The sequence below is a fragment of the Dreissena polymorpha genome, chromosome 3 (assembly GCF_020536995.1).
Source record: "Dreissena polymorpha isolate Duluth1 chromosome 3, UMN_Dpol_1.0, whole genome shotgun sequence".
Lineage (NCBI taxonomy): Eukaryota > Metazoa > Mollusca > Bivalvia > Myida > Dreissenidae > Dreissena > Dreissena polymorpha.
Genome location: NC_068357.1, coordinates 106,587,244 through 106,604,307, shown reverse-complemented (window position 1 = coordinate 106,604,307; position 17,064 = coordinate 106,587,244). Strand labels below are relative to the sequence as shown.

The following is a 17,064-nucleotide window of genomic DNA, read 5'->3' as shown; positions in this document are numbered from 1 at the left end:
TGCGAAACTGCAACCAAGTATGTTTGCTTCCGATTTAACGAGATCTTTACCGGCGGAACCCCCCCCCCCCCCCCCCGGCTGGCCATATTGAATTCTACTAGAGATCGCTCACTCCCACCGCCGTGTTTATCCAGCTGCCCTCCCTCTCCATCACTCAGGACGAGACGCGGTTGATACCCCTACGCGCGTGCTTTTCGAGACACTTATCGCGCTAATGAGGGCACGCTACGTCAGTCAGTCAGTCTTCAGAGTCAGCGATTCTGCGCATCAGACAGAAATAACGTCTCGATCACGGGATTGAAACGTCATATTTTGAAATACTTGGGATTATCGGAATGCCTCTGTTTACATCGGAATGTCCGAGACAACGTGCACTTATTTGTGACAATATGTTGTTTTTTATTTTTTATTTTTGTCTTTATATACCGTACACATGTAGCGTTACAACTCGAAAAACTTCGTTATGAAAGTTCATGCAATAATTCAATGGTTAAAGTCGATTTCGGCAAAGAAGACGAATTATAATCATGTAAATTGGCAGAATTGCCATATAGGCAAAAGATCCCTCGGAATAGTTAATACATAAGATAACTATAGCATTATGTACACGTGGAAAGAACTGCATTAAAGTTAAAAACAAATTAGTGTTCATTTGCAAAAAAATGTACACTAAGTATGCTTCATGTTTTTTAATAAGTAAAAGAATCCCTTTATGAATTCGTACACATGAATTTTGTCTCATTTCGTAAAAGCGAATTTCTCGCGCAGCTAGTTTCTCACGAAGCCTTAAGAATTGTGCGTTTCGCGGATAGCCTTCATCCGTCCATTGAGACAGACTTCAATATCTGGTGCTTTTCTAAGGTTTGAAGAATTTTACTGAACTTCGCAATCAATACATCTATCTCTTCCCGCGGGGGTTAGCTAGTCGCAGCGGTCTGCAATCATACAACAAATGAACTCTAAGCCGCCGATAAGACATTTAATACGTTGTTCCTCATTTTTCAATCGCCAGTGTAAGGACTTTAGTCTCTGTTCTGCTCCGAATGAATGATATGAACACTTATAGTGTGCGGTTGATTCCGTTTGTGTTGCAATTAACGGGGTTAGGACGTAATGTGGCCGGGGGTGCGAAACGAACAAAGGTCGGGTTTGCCTAGAGAGGGATTTTGTGTGAAAGTTTATTCAGCTCAGCGAGTGGTCGACATTGGAGTTGTTATTAAAACTAATGTTACGTCGGTAGGCGAGATGATCGAAGTGTATGTATAGAATATTTCAAAGGCGGGTTCAAGTTCTGCTAATGAGGAAAGGTGCGAATGTCGCTGTGTTGGACGAGGGCCGCCGATTTTGCGCCGAAAATGGAACGGGCGCAGACGACATTTGTAAATTGTCTTCTGTTAGACGAGCGTCGTCTGTGGACATCAACGAGCAATTGTCCGTGGACTCCGTGTCGTGCTGTGTTTCCGAGAAATTGTCGTCTGAAGATACCGAGAAAACTTCGCCTTCAAATGGAATTACTATTGCGCGCTCGACATTCTCAAAACGCAGTAGATGTGCGGTTTTGTTTAGTGTTGTTCAGAAAGTAAACATGTGTTTAATAGTTATGTTTGTCGTGTACTTTGTGTGGACTATTTCCAGTATCTATGGTAACCGGCATTCTATGGAAGGAGCGGCATCAGGGAATCAATCCGCTCTCACAAATCACACTCCAAAGGTAGTGTACACAGTAGCAAATCTGTAAATTATTATATTTTGTTGTTTCATCCTTGTCACAATTTAATGTAGCATTTCTGCGACATGTACATATAATTAACACAGAAAACCTTGAGAAATTAAAGAAAAACATAATACAAGTCCTTACTTTGAGCACTATAATTATATATATAATATTTATATATATATATAAAAAGCAGATGGCCACCAAGTCGTGTGTTTTTGTATCTTTTAAGTATTAACGATCGCGCGCGTATTTCGCCGGCCCTACACGACTTCCGGTTGTGGGTGTGTGAGTCTAATTTCATAATGTACCAAGGCAATGAAGATGGGGTCACACGGTGCAGAAATATCAAATTATCATAAAACAATCCCATGAGCGTTATACCAGCAAGAGTTTATTTCTTATTTCAAATCTTCTGAAATCCGTTGCGTCCGGTATATGTGTAACATGTGCGTTGAACATAAATCAACTTAAAGCGTACAGATATGTTTTCCCACTCAACAATTATTAAAGTAAATGTTATGATTTGTGTTTTTGTTTAGACGCTTTAACATACATGTAACCATATCCCAACGAAATAATTAATTTGTTTTAGTGTTTAGTTTTTAACAGGCGAATTCCGCAACAGCGATGTGAGAATCGCTTCAACGCTCTAATTAGTATTAACGAATCATAGGAATAAACAACACTAATTAACGAATCATAGTAATAAACAACAAAGTAATTTCCCTTGAGAGCTAGAAGACAAGAAAGTATAAAACAGATTTTAATGATAAACAACTTTATGCCATGGTGTACTATATTGGCATGCAATCATAACCCATTTTTTATGATTCGAAACACAACCAACTACGACATACACAGATTTAATATTGATTAACAACAATTTACACAAGTAAACAAACTAAAATAATACTGGCCATTTAGACTAATAAAATACAAGAATACAACGTCCATGATATACAATAATTTAGACAGTTAACAAGCATCTTAATGTGATACAATACAATAGTACTTAAACGATATTGATAAGTAACAAACTAAAATATTATATCAACTTTATTGATAAACAGACGAATATTATAAACAGACTATTATAATTAACATCAAGCTATGTTGATGAGCAACATAATTTGGTTAAACAATTTTATAAATTGATAAACAAAAACAAACAATTCACGAGAAAACGTGTCAAGCGGTTGAAAATGGAAAAAAACCCACCTGTTATCGACTTTACATTGAACATCAATGAAACAAAAAATGGCTAAAAGACTCTCCCGCTGTTTTAGGATAGCTGTTCGCGAGGAATCGTAAACGCAATAAAACACTTCAAACGTTAGCAGATTTGGTATCTCAGTTAATGTTTGGTTTATTCACATTCCGGTGTGGTCTGTATCAGAGCCTGCAGAGTTTCGAGTGGATCCCGGGGCCTGAGATATACGTTTCCAACGTAAATCTTAGCATTTCCACATATATTCGAGGTTTTCGTGAGTGGCAAGCGCAACACGAGCGTCCGTCATCACTAAGAAGCACAATCGTGTTTTACGTGTGTCCCCGTGGTATTTCGTCCGATATATATCTCACATGAATAGAGAAACATGCATTGTCAAACTGAGCGCTTGCATATCTTAAACTCAACATGAGCTAAGTTTTATTAATGGTTTTAATTTGTGATCAGTATTTGTTCAGCAATTTTTATAACTTACACCATTAATTGTAGACAGTGCTTGTGAAATGTAGGGTGCTTTAATCGAGTCCTATATTTGTATTCGGCGTTGTTCATGCACGAGTTAAACGAGGCCATAACAGTATATGCTACTAGTACGAGTATATTATTTGGCATGTGACAAACAGGCCCCACCTCCTGCAAGTGACTCCCAAGTGTCCTCCCTCTTCCCCTACCACGATTTATCGCAACCGCGATTATTTCGGACATGTATTACAAACAAATCGGTTATTAACTGACGCATTTATTTTATTTATTTTTTCAAAGTCACAAATTGGCGAATTTAAGTGCTGACGAAAAAGTCATTTTTTAAACGACGAAATTTCGTGCTGGCGAAAATAAATGGTTTCACAGTACTAAGAAAGGAACTACAAAATCGCCTTCTGTATGGAAACCATTTTTGTATTCTTCTTAACTGTATTTTAATAAATTCATACATCTTTCATTTTTAAAATTCAAAGTTCGTTATTTAGTATTCATTTTTTTTTAGATTTAAACTGAATACTTTTCTTAGAAAAATACTTCTATTTCACATAATATTAATTAATACGTTAATTGTCACTATTTATTTTGTTGCATTAATGTATATCAAGAATTTTTCGTAAAATAAGACGTTGTTAAAATACAAAAACATATCCAACTATTTTATGTCTAATAATATGGCTTTGTTATGGTTGTCTGACAGTTCTGATATATTACTGACGCAATAACCCAAATATTGTCAGTCATAGCGGTTTCTCATGAACCTGATCACACTGTGCCTTAAAAAGGCATTTATGCGCTTCACTATCTCTATTTTATTTGAGTCGCGTTGTGAGAAAACTGGGCTAAATGCATGTGCGTAAAGTGTCGTCCCAGATTAGCCACTTTCCGCTTTTATGGTATTTTTCGTTTAAAGGAAGTCTCTTCTACACGAAAATCCAGTTAAGGCGGAAAGTGTCGTCCCTGATTAGCCTGTGCGGACTGCACAGGCTAATCTTGGACGACACTTTACGCACATGCATTTAACCCTGTTTTCTCAGAACACGAATCATTTGTTTTTTTTTGTTCTCACATAAAATACGATATATACATGTTTCAATGTTACTAAACAAATCAGAGATACGCGTAAGTATATTATCGCTGTACTAATAAAGACATATTTGTATCTGAAAAAAATATCAACACATTCAGGGTGAGTATTATTTACTATGGCCTCAGGATTCCATGCTAATAGTAACGGCAATAAATGACCCTTATGACCCAATTTAACATTACAGACGTAATACAATGTTATTCTTTTTTCGTTCAAAGCAGTTCACGTATTAACTTAGTATATCAGCTCATACTATTGTGTAAAATAACTAGAACAAACTTCTGTGCCCTTAATGTAATCGACTTATCATCATCGAAGAACCCCCACCGAGCGATATATATATAAGTGAAAAGTTAAGTGGTCTCTAATCCTCGGGTATTTGTTGTGTGTACGAAGATAATCAGTAGCGCGCTCTCCCAGTTGCGCGATGACACCGAGGCCTTATGACGCGTTCCTGTGCGTACCTTGCGTGTTGGAATGCGTATCGGTGTGCGAACCCGCGTATTTCGATGCGTTACAGCGGTTGCCGAGCGTATCGATGCGTTTCTATGCGAATACACTGTATTCTTGTGCAGGCCGCTTCGTACCCAGCGTATTTTGATCCATTCATATTCGTACTTATTGTAGTCTGGTTCTATCCATCCATACAGTATTTTGATGCGTTATAGTGTATACACTAAGCGTATTTTGATGCGTTCCGATGCATTTGATGCGCTTGAGTGCGTACACTTTTCGATTTTGTTGCGTTAATGAGATATTTATATTTTGATACATAGATTTGTTAGTTTTTTTTTAAATGCACTCTGGTGCGTTCATAGTCTGATGCAGTCGTTTCTTCAAACAATTATCAAAATCATATAACATGTACTGTGTGTTACTTTGTTCCTGATGTGTTTCATTAATAGAGTACCACATTGATGAGATTTTTTCACGACAGCCATTGGAAACTTTGCCAATGAAATTTAAGTATGTAAATAGAACGCGAGTTGCCTACCTTTAGATGCCCTATACGGTTTCAGAAGATTATTTTCAGGGACTAAAATCAGTCTAGTGCGTTGCCAGCGTATTTTGATGGGAATTGCGAGTCTAACACGCCATATAAGAACCAATCAACTCGTTCGGGTTTATGATACTAGTATATGGTTGAAATGCCAATACTCGGCCTGAACGAAACACGCATACTTTATTCTTCCTTAACGAAACACCCATAATGTATTCTGCCTGAACGAAACACGCATAATGTATTCTGCCTGAACGAAGCACCCATAATGTATTCTGCCTGAACGAAACACCCATAATGTATTCTGCCTGAACGAAACACGCATAATGTATTCTGCTTGAACGAAACACTCATAATGTTTTCTGCCTGAACGAAACACCCATAATGTATTCTGCCTGAACGAAACACCCATAATGTATTCTGCCTGAAAGAAACACCCATAATGTATTCTGCCTGAACGAAACACCCATAATGTATTCTGCCTGAAAGAAACACCCATAATGTATTCTGCCTGAAAGAAGCACCCATAATGTATTCTGCCTGAACGAAACACCCATAATGTATTCTGCCTGAACGAAACACGCATAATGTATTTTGCCTGAACGAAACACCCATAATGTATTCTGCCTGAACGAAACACGCATCATGTATTCTGCCTGAACGAAACACCCATAATGTATTCTGCCTAAACGAAACACGCACAATATATTCTGCCTGAACGAAACACGCATAATGTATTCTGCCTGAACGAAGCACCCATAATGTATTCTGCCTGAACGAAACACCCATAATGTATTCTGCCTGAACGAAACACGCATAATGTATTCTGCTTGAACGAAACACTCATAATGTTTTCTGCCTGAACGAAACACCCATAATGTATTCTGCCTGAACGAAACACCCATAATGTATTCTGCCTGAACGAAACACCCATAATGTATTCTGCCTGAACGAAACACCCATAATGTATTCTGCCTGAAAGAAACACCCATAATGTATTCTGCCTGAAAGAAGCACCCATAATGTATTCTGCCTGAACGAAACACCCATAATGTATTCTGCCTGAACGAAACACGCATAATGTATTTTGCCTGAACGAAACACCCATAATGTATTCTGCCTGAACGAAACACGCATCATGTATTCTGCCTGAACGAAACACCCATAATGTATTCTGCCTAAACGAAACACGCACAATATATTCTGCCTGAACGAAACACGCATAATGTATTCTGCCTGAACGAAGCACCCATAATGTATTCTGCCTGAACGAAACACCCATAATGTATTCTGCCTGAACGAAACACGCATAATGTATTCTGCTTGAACGAAACACTCATAATGTTTTCTGCCTGAACGAAACACCCATAATGTATTCTGCCTGAACGAAACACCCATAATGTATTCTGCCTGAACGAAACACCCATAATGTATTCTGCCTGAACGAAACACCCATAATGTATTCTGCCTGAAAGAAACACCCATAATGTATTCTGCCTGAAAGAAGCACCCATAATGTATTCTGCCTGAACGAAACACCCATAATGTATTCTGCCTGAACGAAACACGCATAATGTATTTTGCCTGAACGAAACACCCATAATGTATTCTGCCTGAACGAAACACGCATAATGTATTCTGCCTGAACGAAACACCCATAATGTATTCTGCCTAAACGAAACACGCACAATATATTCTGCCTGAACGAAACACGCATTATGTATTCTGCCTGAACGGAACACGCATACTGTATTCTGCCTGAACGAAACACGCATTATGTATTCTGCCTGAGCGAAACACGTATACTGTATGGTAAGCTTTAGTTTTCTACCGTAGATACGCACCAGCTAACCATAAGGAGTACATCCTGAATGGTTTTACAACCTGATCAGGTTATCTTATGATGTGTCCTTCACAATAAAGGCCATTGCAATATCGTATCAAGTAATAATGTGACCTTAAAAAAATATAACTCTTTATTACATGTTTAATACGCTTCGTCTTTAAGAATTGCAGTTTCATAATTTCAGCTGTGACGATGATGACGATAATGGTGACGGTTATGATGATGATAGTGGTGATGGTGATGAATATGATAATGAGAAGGAGGATTGCGATGATGATGATGATGATGATGATGGTGGTGGTGGTGGTGGTGATGATGATGATGATGATGATGATGATGATGATGATGATGATGATGATGATGATGATGATGATGATGATGATGGTGATGATGATGATGATGATGATGATGATGATGATGATGATGATGATGATGATGATGATGATGATCGTTTTAAGGTTTCAGATGAAATAAACTAACGTTATTCTCACAAACCTTGCAGGTTGGACACTTCTCCATCTTCTCAGGGTTTGTGGACGTCCACTCGTCAGGCACGAGAACGTTAAACGAGTCTGTCATCGAGCAAACGAACACGTCACGATTGACCATATCGGAAAGTAGCAGACGGCTACGAAAACACCAGGAGAGAAAGAACCGCAATAGAACATTGAACATGCGCGCCGGAGTCCAGAAGGACGCACCTACGACAATGTTCAAAGACGATTCAAACCTTGAAGACAGTCCGAACTCACACAAAACCCCCAAAAATATTTGTAATGAATGCACAATTTCTAAAAGGAAAGGCCGGAAAAGTTTGGATGTGCATAATTTGAGTCCCACGTTGCTGCGGAAAATTTTAGAAAAAGTAGCAGACGACACATTGTCTGGTGCGCGTTCAGGAGACGGAACCATATCCAGTATTGTCGGCGACAGGGCGGGAGCGGCTCCCAGCGAGCGCGTGAGCACGGGATGGAGCCAGGAGCAACACTGGCGGGAAATTGCAGAAGGAGAGTTGGTGCTTGTGGATAACACGGAACGCGGTAGGAGATCGTTTAATGCTAAATAAAAAGATGTTATTACATAATTCCCAACTTTGTTTTAAATAAGACGTTTAGAACTACACGAGTTGTCGTTTGTTTCTAATAAATAAATAAGTACTACTGGATCTAATTTTTTTTATCTCACCTGAGCACAACGTGCTCATGGGGAGCTTTTGTGATCGTTTTTTGTCCGTCGTCCGTTGTCCGTTGTGCGGCGTCAACATTTCCCTTGTTAACTCTCTAGAGGCCACATTGATTGTCCAATCTTCATGAAATTTGGTCAGAAGATTGGTTTCAATGATATCTCGGATGAGTTCGAAAATGGTTACGTTTGCTCGAAAAACATGGCTGCCAAGGGGCGGGGCATTTGTCCTTATACGGCTATATATGGCTATAGTAAAATCTTGTTAACACTCTAGAGGCAACAGTTATTGTCTGATCATCATAAAACTTGGTCTGAAGATTCATCCCAATAATATCTTGGACGAGTTCGAAAATGATGCCGGTTGGTTGAAAAACATGGCCGCCAAGGGGCGGGGCATTTTTCCTAATATGGCTATAGTAAAACCTTGTTAACACTCTAGAGGCCACATTTATTTTCCGATCTTCATGAAACTTGCTCAGAAGTTTTGTCCCACTGATATCTTGGATGAGTTCAAAAATGGTAACCTTTGCTTGAAAAACATGGCTGCCAAGGGGCGGGGCATTTTTCCTTATATGGCTATATATGGCTATAGTAAAATCTTGTTAACACTCTAGAGGTCACATTTATTGTCCAATCTTCATGAAACTTGGTCAGAAGATTCATCCCAATAATATCTTGGACGAGTTCGAAAATGATGCCGGTTGGTTGAAAAACATGGCCGCCAGGGGGCGGGGCATTTTTCCTTATATGGCTATAGTAAAACACTCTAGAGGCCACATTCATTGTCCAATCTTGATGAAATATGGTCAGAAGATTTGTCCCACTTATATCTTGTTATCTCAGGTGAGCGACTTTGGGCCTTTCAGGCCCTCTTGTTTAATTTAATTACTTCATTTTCTTCCTTCATTAAAAAAACGAAATGTTTGCTCATTATGCGAACTTAAGGTAACATATAAGCTCTTGGCCAGAATGATTCAGCACTGCATATACGCATTGATATATACTCAACATTTTTTCTTGTTTCTTCAAAACAAACAAAACTCCTAAACCCCTTGTTCTATCACAGACAGTGTGATCGGTGCAGAAGCGGTCTCACCGTGGTCGCCATGGTCACCGTGCTCCACTTCCTGTGGTGCGGGACAACAGGAGCGCATGCGCAAATGCGGCTCCGCATGCACGGAGGTGGAGTCGATGGTGTGTCTGCAGCCGACGTGTGCAGGTATAATCAAACTCTTGTATATTTATTAATCCAACAAAATTTAACACCGTACAAATGGCCAATTATCATCCGCGAAAATGGTATGTTACTAAGTTCCCATAGTCTGATCAGGTATACCTCTACTACCTTTATGATGGACCATGGAGGTTGACATTTACAAGAAGCTGATCTTTCCAAGCACTATTATTGTGCAGACAAACCACAGGTCCGGCATCGTTCTGTGGTCAGATGCGGGGAAACGACTCATCGTGATGGAGTTTACCGTACCTTGGGAAACCATATGCCTACGAAAGGAAAAAGGCCAAGTTCACAAAGCTGCTAGAAGCATGAAACCATAGAGGCCGGCGTACTTGGTTGTTCCCCATAGAATTAGGCGCTAGAGGGTTTTGTGTACAACCCGTGTGCTAACTGATGTCAGCAATCGGGTCAGGGCAGGGATGGACGGCGGACTATCCAGAAACTGTGCCACGGGGCAGAACGGTCGTCCAGCTGGCTGTGGCTGAGTCTAGAAGAGACAAACTGGAAGAAGAAGGACAATCGACATTCACACCATAGATACGGTGGCCCCACCCATCCGAAATGTCCATGGTTCAGGGGCGAAACATTGTAGACGGAGGGATTCCATGCTGATGATGAATGTCGATCCACAATCCACAACCACCACAACACTTGACTCCATAGGAGATTCACCGGTGTTTGTGCGATTGAACGTAACTATAAACCTCACACAACAAATTTCTATTCAGTGTGAAATACAGATATCGACTAAACCTTATTTCCTTACAACAAGGCAATACATGTCTTAAAACTCTCATGCTACTGCCTTTAACAAAACAAAGACGGAAATAGGGTAAACACTTTATACAAGAAGCAAATACGTTAAACATGTAGCAAACACGTTATACAAGTAGTAAACACGTTATACAAGGAGCAAATACGTTATACAAGTAACAAACACGTAATGCAAGTAGTAAACACGTTATACAAGTAGCAAAAACGTTATACAAGTCGCAAACACGTTATACAAGTAGCAAACACGTTATACAAGTAGCCAATGCGTTATACAAGTAGCAAACATATTATACAAGTAGCAAATCCGTTATACAAGTAGCAAATACGTTATACAACTAGATACACGTTATACAAGTAGCAAATACGTTATACAAGTAGTAAACACGTTATACAAGTAGCAAATACGTTATACAAGTAGCAAACACGTTATACAAGTAGCAAAAACGTTATACAAGTAGTAAACACGTTTTACAAGTAGCAAATACGTTATACAAGTAGCAAACACGTTATACAAGTAGCAAACACGTTATACAAGAAACGAACACGTTATGAAAAGAGGAATGCGCTAAAAACAAGAACAAGAATACTGTTAAATGTGTACTACTTTCACAAACGTCATTCATGTAATTCCTAACATAGTTTGCAATTTGGTCACAGCGGGCATCAGAACAAATACACCGGATTTCGATGGAACGAATTAACTCCGCGGTAAAAATACGGTAGCGGGTCTCGAAATGTACTCGAACATGCCAGCAATGACAACATTGCTTTCAAATATTCGTCTAAAATTAACAAACAAATAACACCAGCGGGGTCATGGTTCCTTTACGATCATTAACTATAAATCGTGATGGTAACAGGTTGTCTGTGATGGCAATGCCTTTCTTTTTCTGGTTTCATTGGTAATTTTGTTGAACGCATCATTAGTACTTGGAATGCAGCGTCCATATGGCATGCAAAATATCCGACGGTCGACGCGTTTAAACGCATAAAGAGATATGATATGCGATAGCATGTAATGGAGAGTAATGCATATGCGGTCGACTTGGTCACATTCTTCTAACAGACGTACCGATAGGTGTACTATATATAAGTAATCATTAATGGTGATGTAATTTTGTCCGGGTTAAATATGTTTAAGTACTGCAGATGTTATATAATTTTTACTCGTTGAACTTTAATTCTTTTACATTTTAATACCTGTGCATGTTGTATTCGCAATATAACATTGAGTAAACTTTGTTGTATCTGAATAACTCTACATAATGTTATTGTGCGTTCAACATATATGTGCATGTTCTTATTTTGTTGATGCTTTTCGACTACCTTTGAGTACAAATTCAAAATTCGAAGTCAAAGGTAAACATTCTTCACGCCAGTAGTAAAAAGAATATGCCAAATCAATTATTATACTTTGTTTCAAGAAAGTCGAACAACTTGGCGCAAATATTAATTTTCATACGGCGTTATGACACGCAAACGATCACAAGACTAACGCCAAGGGTAAATATACTTTTTTTATGTGTCAAGAACAGGAACAATCTTAATACACTGATGGTAAAATTATTTAATAATCGGCAATGGAAATGAAGAAGTAACGATATTCACAATAATAATGTTAACAATGTAATGTCACCCATGAATTATACGTTATAGAAAATTGTTGGCGGCGTGTTTTCAGACGGGAGTGCAGGTGGGGACTCAAGCGCTATCAGCGAGTTCTACAGATGGGAAGGTGTCGGGTTCATGCCCCCACTGGAGCAGCCGGATCAGCAGGACCTAGATACCGGTACGTAGAGTGGACCTACAATCGACTTTTCTAGTTCAAACACCCGCATTTACATGAAATAAATCTATATGGAATCAGTAATTAGACCTTAATTTATATAATGTTTCTTCGAGAATTGACTGAAATGGTATTCAACCCTTTACAGACAGATAAACTGCAATTAATGCCTAGTCATTAATAATATGTCTGTCTTCTGATTGTGTGGTTGGAAGTTCATCAGATGTAATAAAAGGGAGGGTCTTAATATTTGTATTCCTAACTTAGTTCTATTTTACGCAGGAGAGGATGTGTGTTCTAAGTGGGTGAAATGCTACTCAAACTTTGCTCAAGATTTCATCAGAAATGCATCACTTCCCGGATGTCCATGCTTTTTTCCCTTGGTACGGGTAAAAACGAAAGTGATATATGACGTCAAACTTGGCAGTGACGTCAGATGGGTCGATATCAGCAAACATGCGGACCTGGTGTACAAGCCCGGCGCCCGGGCGTGCATGAGGTCAACCCTAGCCCCGGGGACGCTCACACTTGCGGTCCAGCAGTGTTGCTATGACGATGATTATTCCCTCGTCACTCGGGGCAGCGCTGCTGGCACGCCCATGCTGATAAGCCCGGATATTTCTCAGGAGCTCCATTACAAGATTGACCTTCTTCCCTGGATCATATGTAAAGGAGACTGGACGAAGTAAGTAGCGGCGTCTTGTTTCAGGTTGAATATTTGAATAACAGATCAAGATATTAATTTATGTAATTGGTGGATTTTATGTTCAACTATTTACAATGCACATTTGGATAATAAAAAATTCGTATAATCCTGCTTGCTTTAAAAATCATGGCTAAAATTGTAGTTTAATATTATTATACAGAAGTATTTTTGCTAACGTTGTAAAAGACGTGTAGGCTTAATTGGGTGACGTTATTTACTTTCTACATGGTTATTCAATATTTTGAGTAGCTCTATATAAAGTAATTCTGTGCTAAATTTTTCAATTACAACTTATGCAATGCAGATATTAATCTCAGATACGGATATTATAAACCGATACCACGCATGCTGCACAAATGACAGAGTTAATGCGTAAATGACACAGATAACATGTCAGATAAAGATTTCTTGTTAGTGCTCATTAATTCATTAGAGATAAATTATACAAATAACTTGTCGTTAGTGTGCGTGTTAATATTAAATACAAATTATATTATTATTATTATTATTATTACTATTATTATGTGTACACGAATCATATATTTTGATTACAAATCTGTAAAAATGATAGAAAGTTCTTGTCATTTGTAAACACTACATGTGAATGTTAAAAGATTATGCGTGGGTGATCAATATTGGGTAGATATGATAATGATCAGCTCTAAATGAGAGCACTGATGACATTGTAGGTACAACGAGGTGATCTCCCCTAACAACGCGTTCCATTGCGGCACCAACCCAGACGACGAGGGCTTTAACTTTCAGAAGAGTCTGCTTGGAAATTACTGATTGGTTGACAGAGTCGTTAAGATGGTTGACAGAGTCGTTAAGATGGTTGTCAGAGTCGTTAAGATGCACGGTCGTCTGTCTGATTGGTTGTCAAAGTCGTTAAGACGCACGGTCGTCTGTGAAGATCGTCTGTTTGTGAATACGAACCTTATATGTCGTACAGGGACGTATCAGGGACTCTAGAAGCAAATCGACGAGTCACATCAGTTAGTGGTGGTATAGCCGATAACGTTGTTCTGATGATTGATCAAAAGCTCATGTTATTTTGTTGTTGAGGTGCGTCCATTACTTTATCGTCATTTTCATGACAAATTATAGGATTGTATCAACTGATTTTATAAGACCATTAAAATTGACACTAAAACTTCCGTCGAAATCACGAAATGTTTTTATGTGTTAAATGTGATCAAAGCATTGGCAAGCTTACGGAGATAATCAACATTTGTGTTTCACCACGTATGGAATGAGTGCTGTATTGGACGTCATCATTGATGACGTTCAATCGAACGAATGATAAAGGGGGCTAAGTTTCGTTAAGTTGAGGCATATAGCCGCGATTTGGGTCTCTTGAATACTGGCCTAGCACGTTTGCTGAAATTTGACATGTATATGGACAGGAATGCGATCTACCTGTTGGCGTAGGCGTTATACCTGGGAAAAATCAGGTTTTCGAGTATTTTGCGTTTAAATATTTTTTATGGGAAAGGGCACGCGCGCGTGACGTCATGAAAAGCGCTTAGGCTAGCTTCCATCTTGCTACGAAACAAAGAAACTGACGTTACGCGTTATTAATTCAGTTAGGCGTTTAATCGATAAACAAAGGCGTAATAATTGTGTTTGAATATCAATCGGTAGTACACATGCATGTCTTTTGTGCACATTGTGGTTTTTTAATGAACATGACATAAATCTATGTTATTCAACGTATTGAGTGCGACGAGTTAAAGAAAGGTTTACACGGCTAGGCTTTCCGAGATAAATGTAAGTACACCCTGGTATTAGAATGGTATTCTATTTATCCGATAATATCTTGAATATAAATGATATTCAGACAATTACATTATTACGGTTTAATAATTTATTATTTAATCAATAAATAAACGCAAGCAGCAAATCAATTAATTTCGTTTGTAGTGGAAACCGAAAGTAAACAAACCAACCGTCAAAATGGCTGACGACATAGCAACGTAGGAATTAACGCTCAGAAATTATTTACAAAATAAGATCATCAGAAATGATGTAAAGTGAACGCTAATTCGCTGTTTTGTAGATAAGTATACGATCTATTGAAAAACCATAACATTTGACATAAAAACACCCGCGGATATGGAAATATTCAGCGTAACGAAATAGCAGACATCACACGGCGTTTCATCTGATTCTACGCTGTTTGCCAAGGCCGATAATGAATGGAAATGCACAAACTCAGTAACTGGCAAGCATATAAGCATTAGTAGGTTGTTTCGTGATTATTTAGAAACGACTACATAATTCTTTTGGTTCAGCCAGTGCAACTTAACAGAAATATGTATAAAAAGTTTCTACACCTGACAACAATGTGCCAACTTAATACAAGGTAAGTTGTTTACAATATTTAAAATATTGCAAGCTTACAGTATACAACAATAAACAGCTGGTACAATGTAATGTCATCATTTTAATTTTAATAAGCCCGTGGTTAATTACCCTTTTTAATCTTATGGATCAATGCATCTCTAACACCTTCAATTGACTTGTTCGTGAAAAATATACACCCTCAGTGCATGTTATCCCATACACCATCACTCACTTACTAAGGCTCGATTGATCATACTCGGCTCGGGTACTACTTACCGGTACATGTACCCCGGGTACTCTTAATTTTACTTACATGTACCCCGGGTACGGTAAATAAACTTAAACATACCCGCAAATATTAGATTGTATCCGAGTTGTATATCCGCCAAAAATCCAATGTCGTTAAACATGCTAACATTGACCATTCTCTACAATAAATGAAATTAACAATAAAAAATGAGTAATAAGATTATAGTACAACAGATATGCTATTCAAAGTATAATATAATAGCATACACTCATTAAAATAAAAGGTTTCATAAATAACAATTTGAAACATTTTCAATCAATATCGAAATATCTTATACAATATTTATTACACAGCATGAATTAATTGTTAAAACATAATATAAATACCGAATATGGTGTTCCCCATTTAACGGACCTTGCAAACCAAATAATGTTTCTTTTAAAAAATCTATGACAGTAAAAAGTGAACCTGCGATGTCGTGGAAAATATTATACTTGACGACGTCATACAATGACGCGACTTTAAACAATTTAAGATTTAAAATTAAATCACATTATTGATTTTAACAATGAGTTTTGATAATATAAATGCCATTGAACAGAAAATTGACATAAATGTAAACATAATTAATTTTTACAAAATAGCCGACAACAACCGATTTAGTGTTAAAATTCCCGGGTATGATTTAGTATATTTACCGTACCCAGGGTTTGGGCCTTACTAACTGTATTATTATTATATCTCACCGACTACCTTTACCTTGTTGTGTTTATGAACCTGAAACTTATGTTAAATCCGGCTTTCTTTACTTTTATTTTTCATTCATTTGATTGTTGACGTATCTCGTGGAAAATTATTTGAATCTTTGGATTTTACTGACGACAAGCTGGAAGTGTCAATTTATTTTAAAAACGAATCTAAGGTTTATTTACATGTAAGTATTGTGTGTTTGTCATGCATAATTCAGTGTTTTCCAGAAAAATTTGAGTAGCCAGTTATATGGCCGGCAACTATGCAGTAAAACAAAAGCATTTGTGACATTTACTTGATATATTTGGGAAAAGTAGCCGGCATCAAGAGTAAATGTAACCGGCAAAATCGCTGGTTGCCGGTATTTAAGTTAAGAGAACACTGATAATAGTAAACTAAATCTTTACGACAGGATTACAGCTTTGTAAAATTGTTATTTGGGTGATAATGGTTAGCAATTCATACAAATGTTATTAAAAATATTGTGCTTTAAAATTAATTTTGAGAATGGGATGGAAGAACAGAAAATGAAGAGCATACAGGGATGGAAATAAGTGGTTTCCCGTGAGCCCAGGGCAAGTAGATTTTGGCCTGGGCAACTCATTTTCAAAAGTTGGTAAACTTCTTTTTTTTAAAGCATAAAACAATACAGTGCAATAAAAATTGAAA

At 37.9% G+C, this 17,064-nt stretch overlaps 1 protein-coding gene across 1 annotated transcript; it reads left to right on the top strand.

The window, feature by feature from the left end:
- The first annotated feature begins 970 nt into the window (after positions 1-970).
- LOC127870873 (isthmin-1-like) lies at positions 971-14,292 on the top strand. Its single transcript, XM_052413446.1, has 6 exons — positions 971-1,711; positions 7,864-8,401; positions 9,613-9,765; positions 12,239-12,346; positions 12,626-13,028; positions 13,739-14,292. Exons 1-6 carry the CDS (start codon positions 1,259-1,261, stop codon positions 13,836-13,838), a joined length of 1,755 nt encoding a protein of 584 aa, XP_052269406.1. The 5' UTR covers positions 971-1,258; the 3' UTR covers positions 13,839-14,292.
- Positions 14,293-17,064: the final 2,772 nt, after the last annotated feature.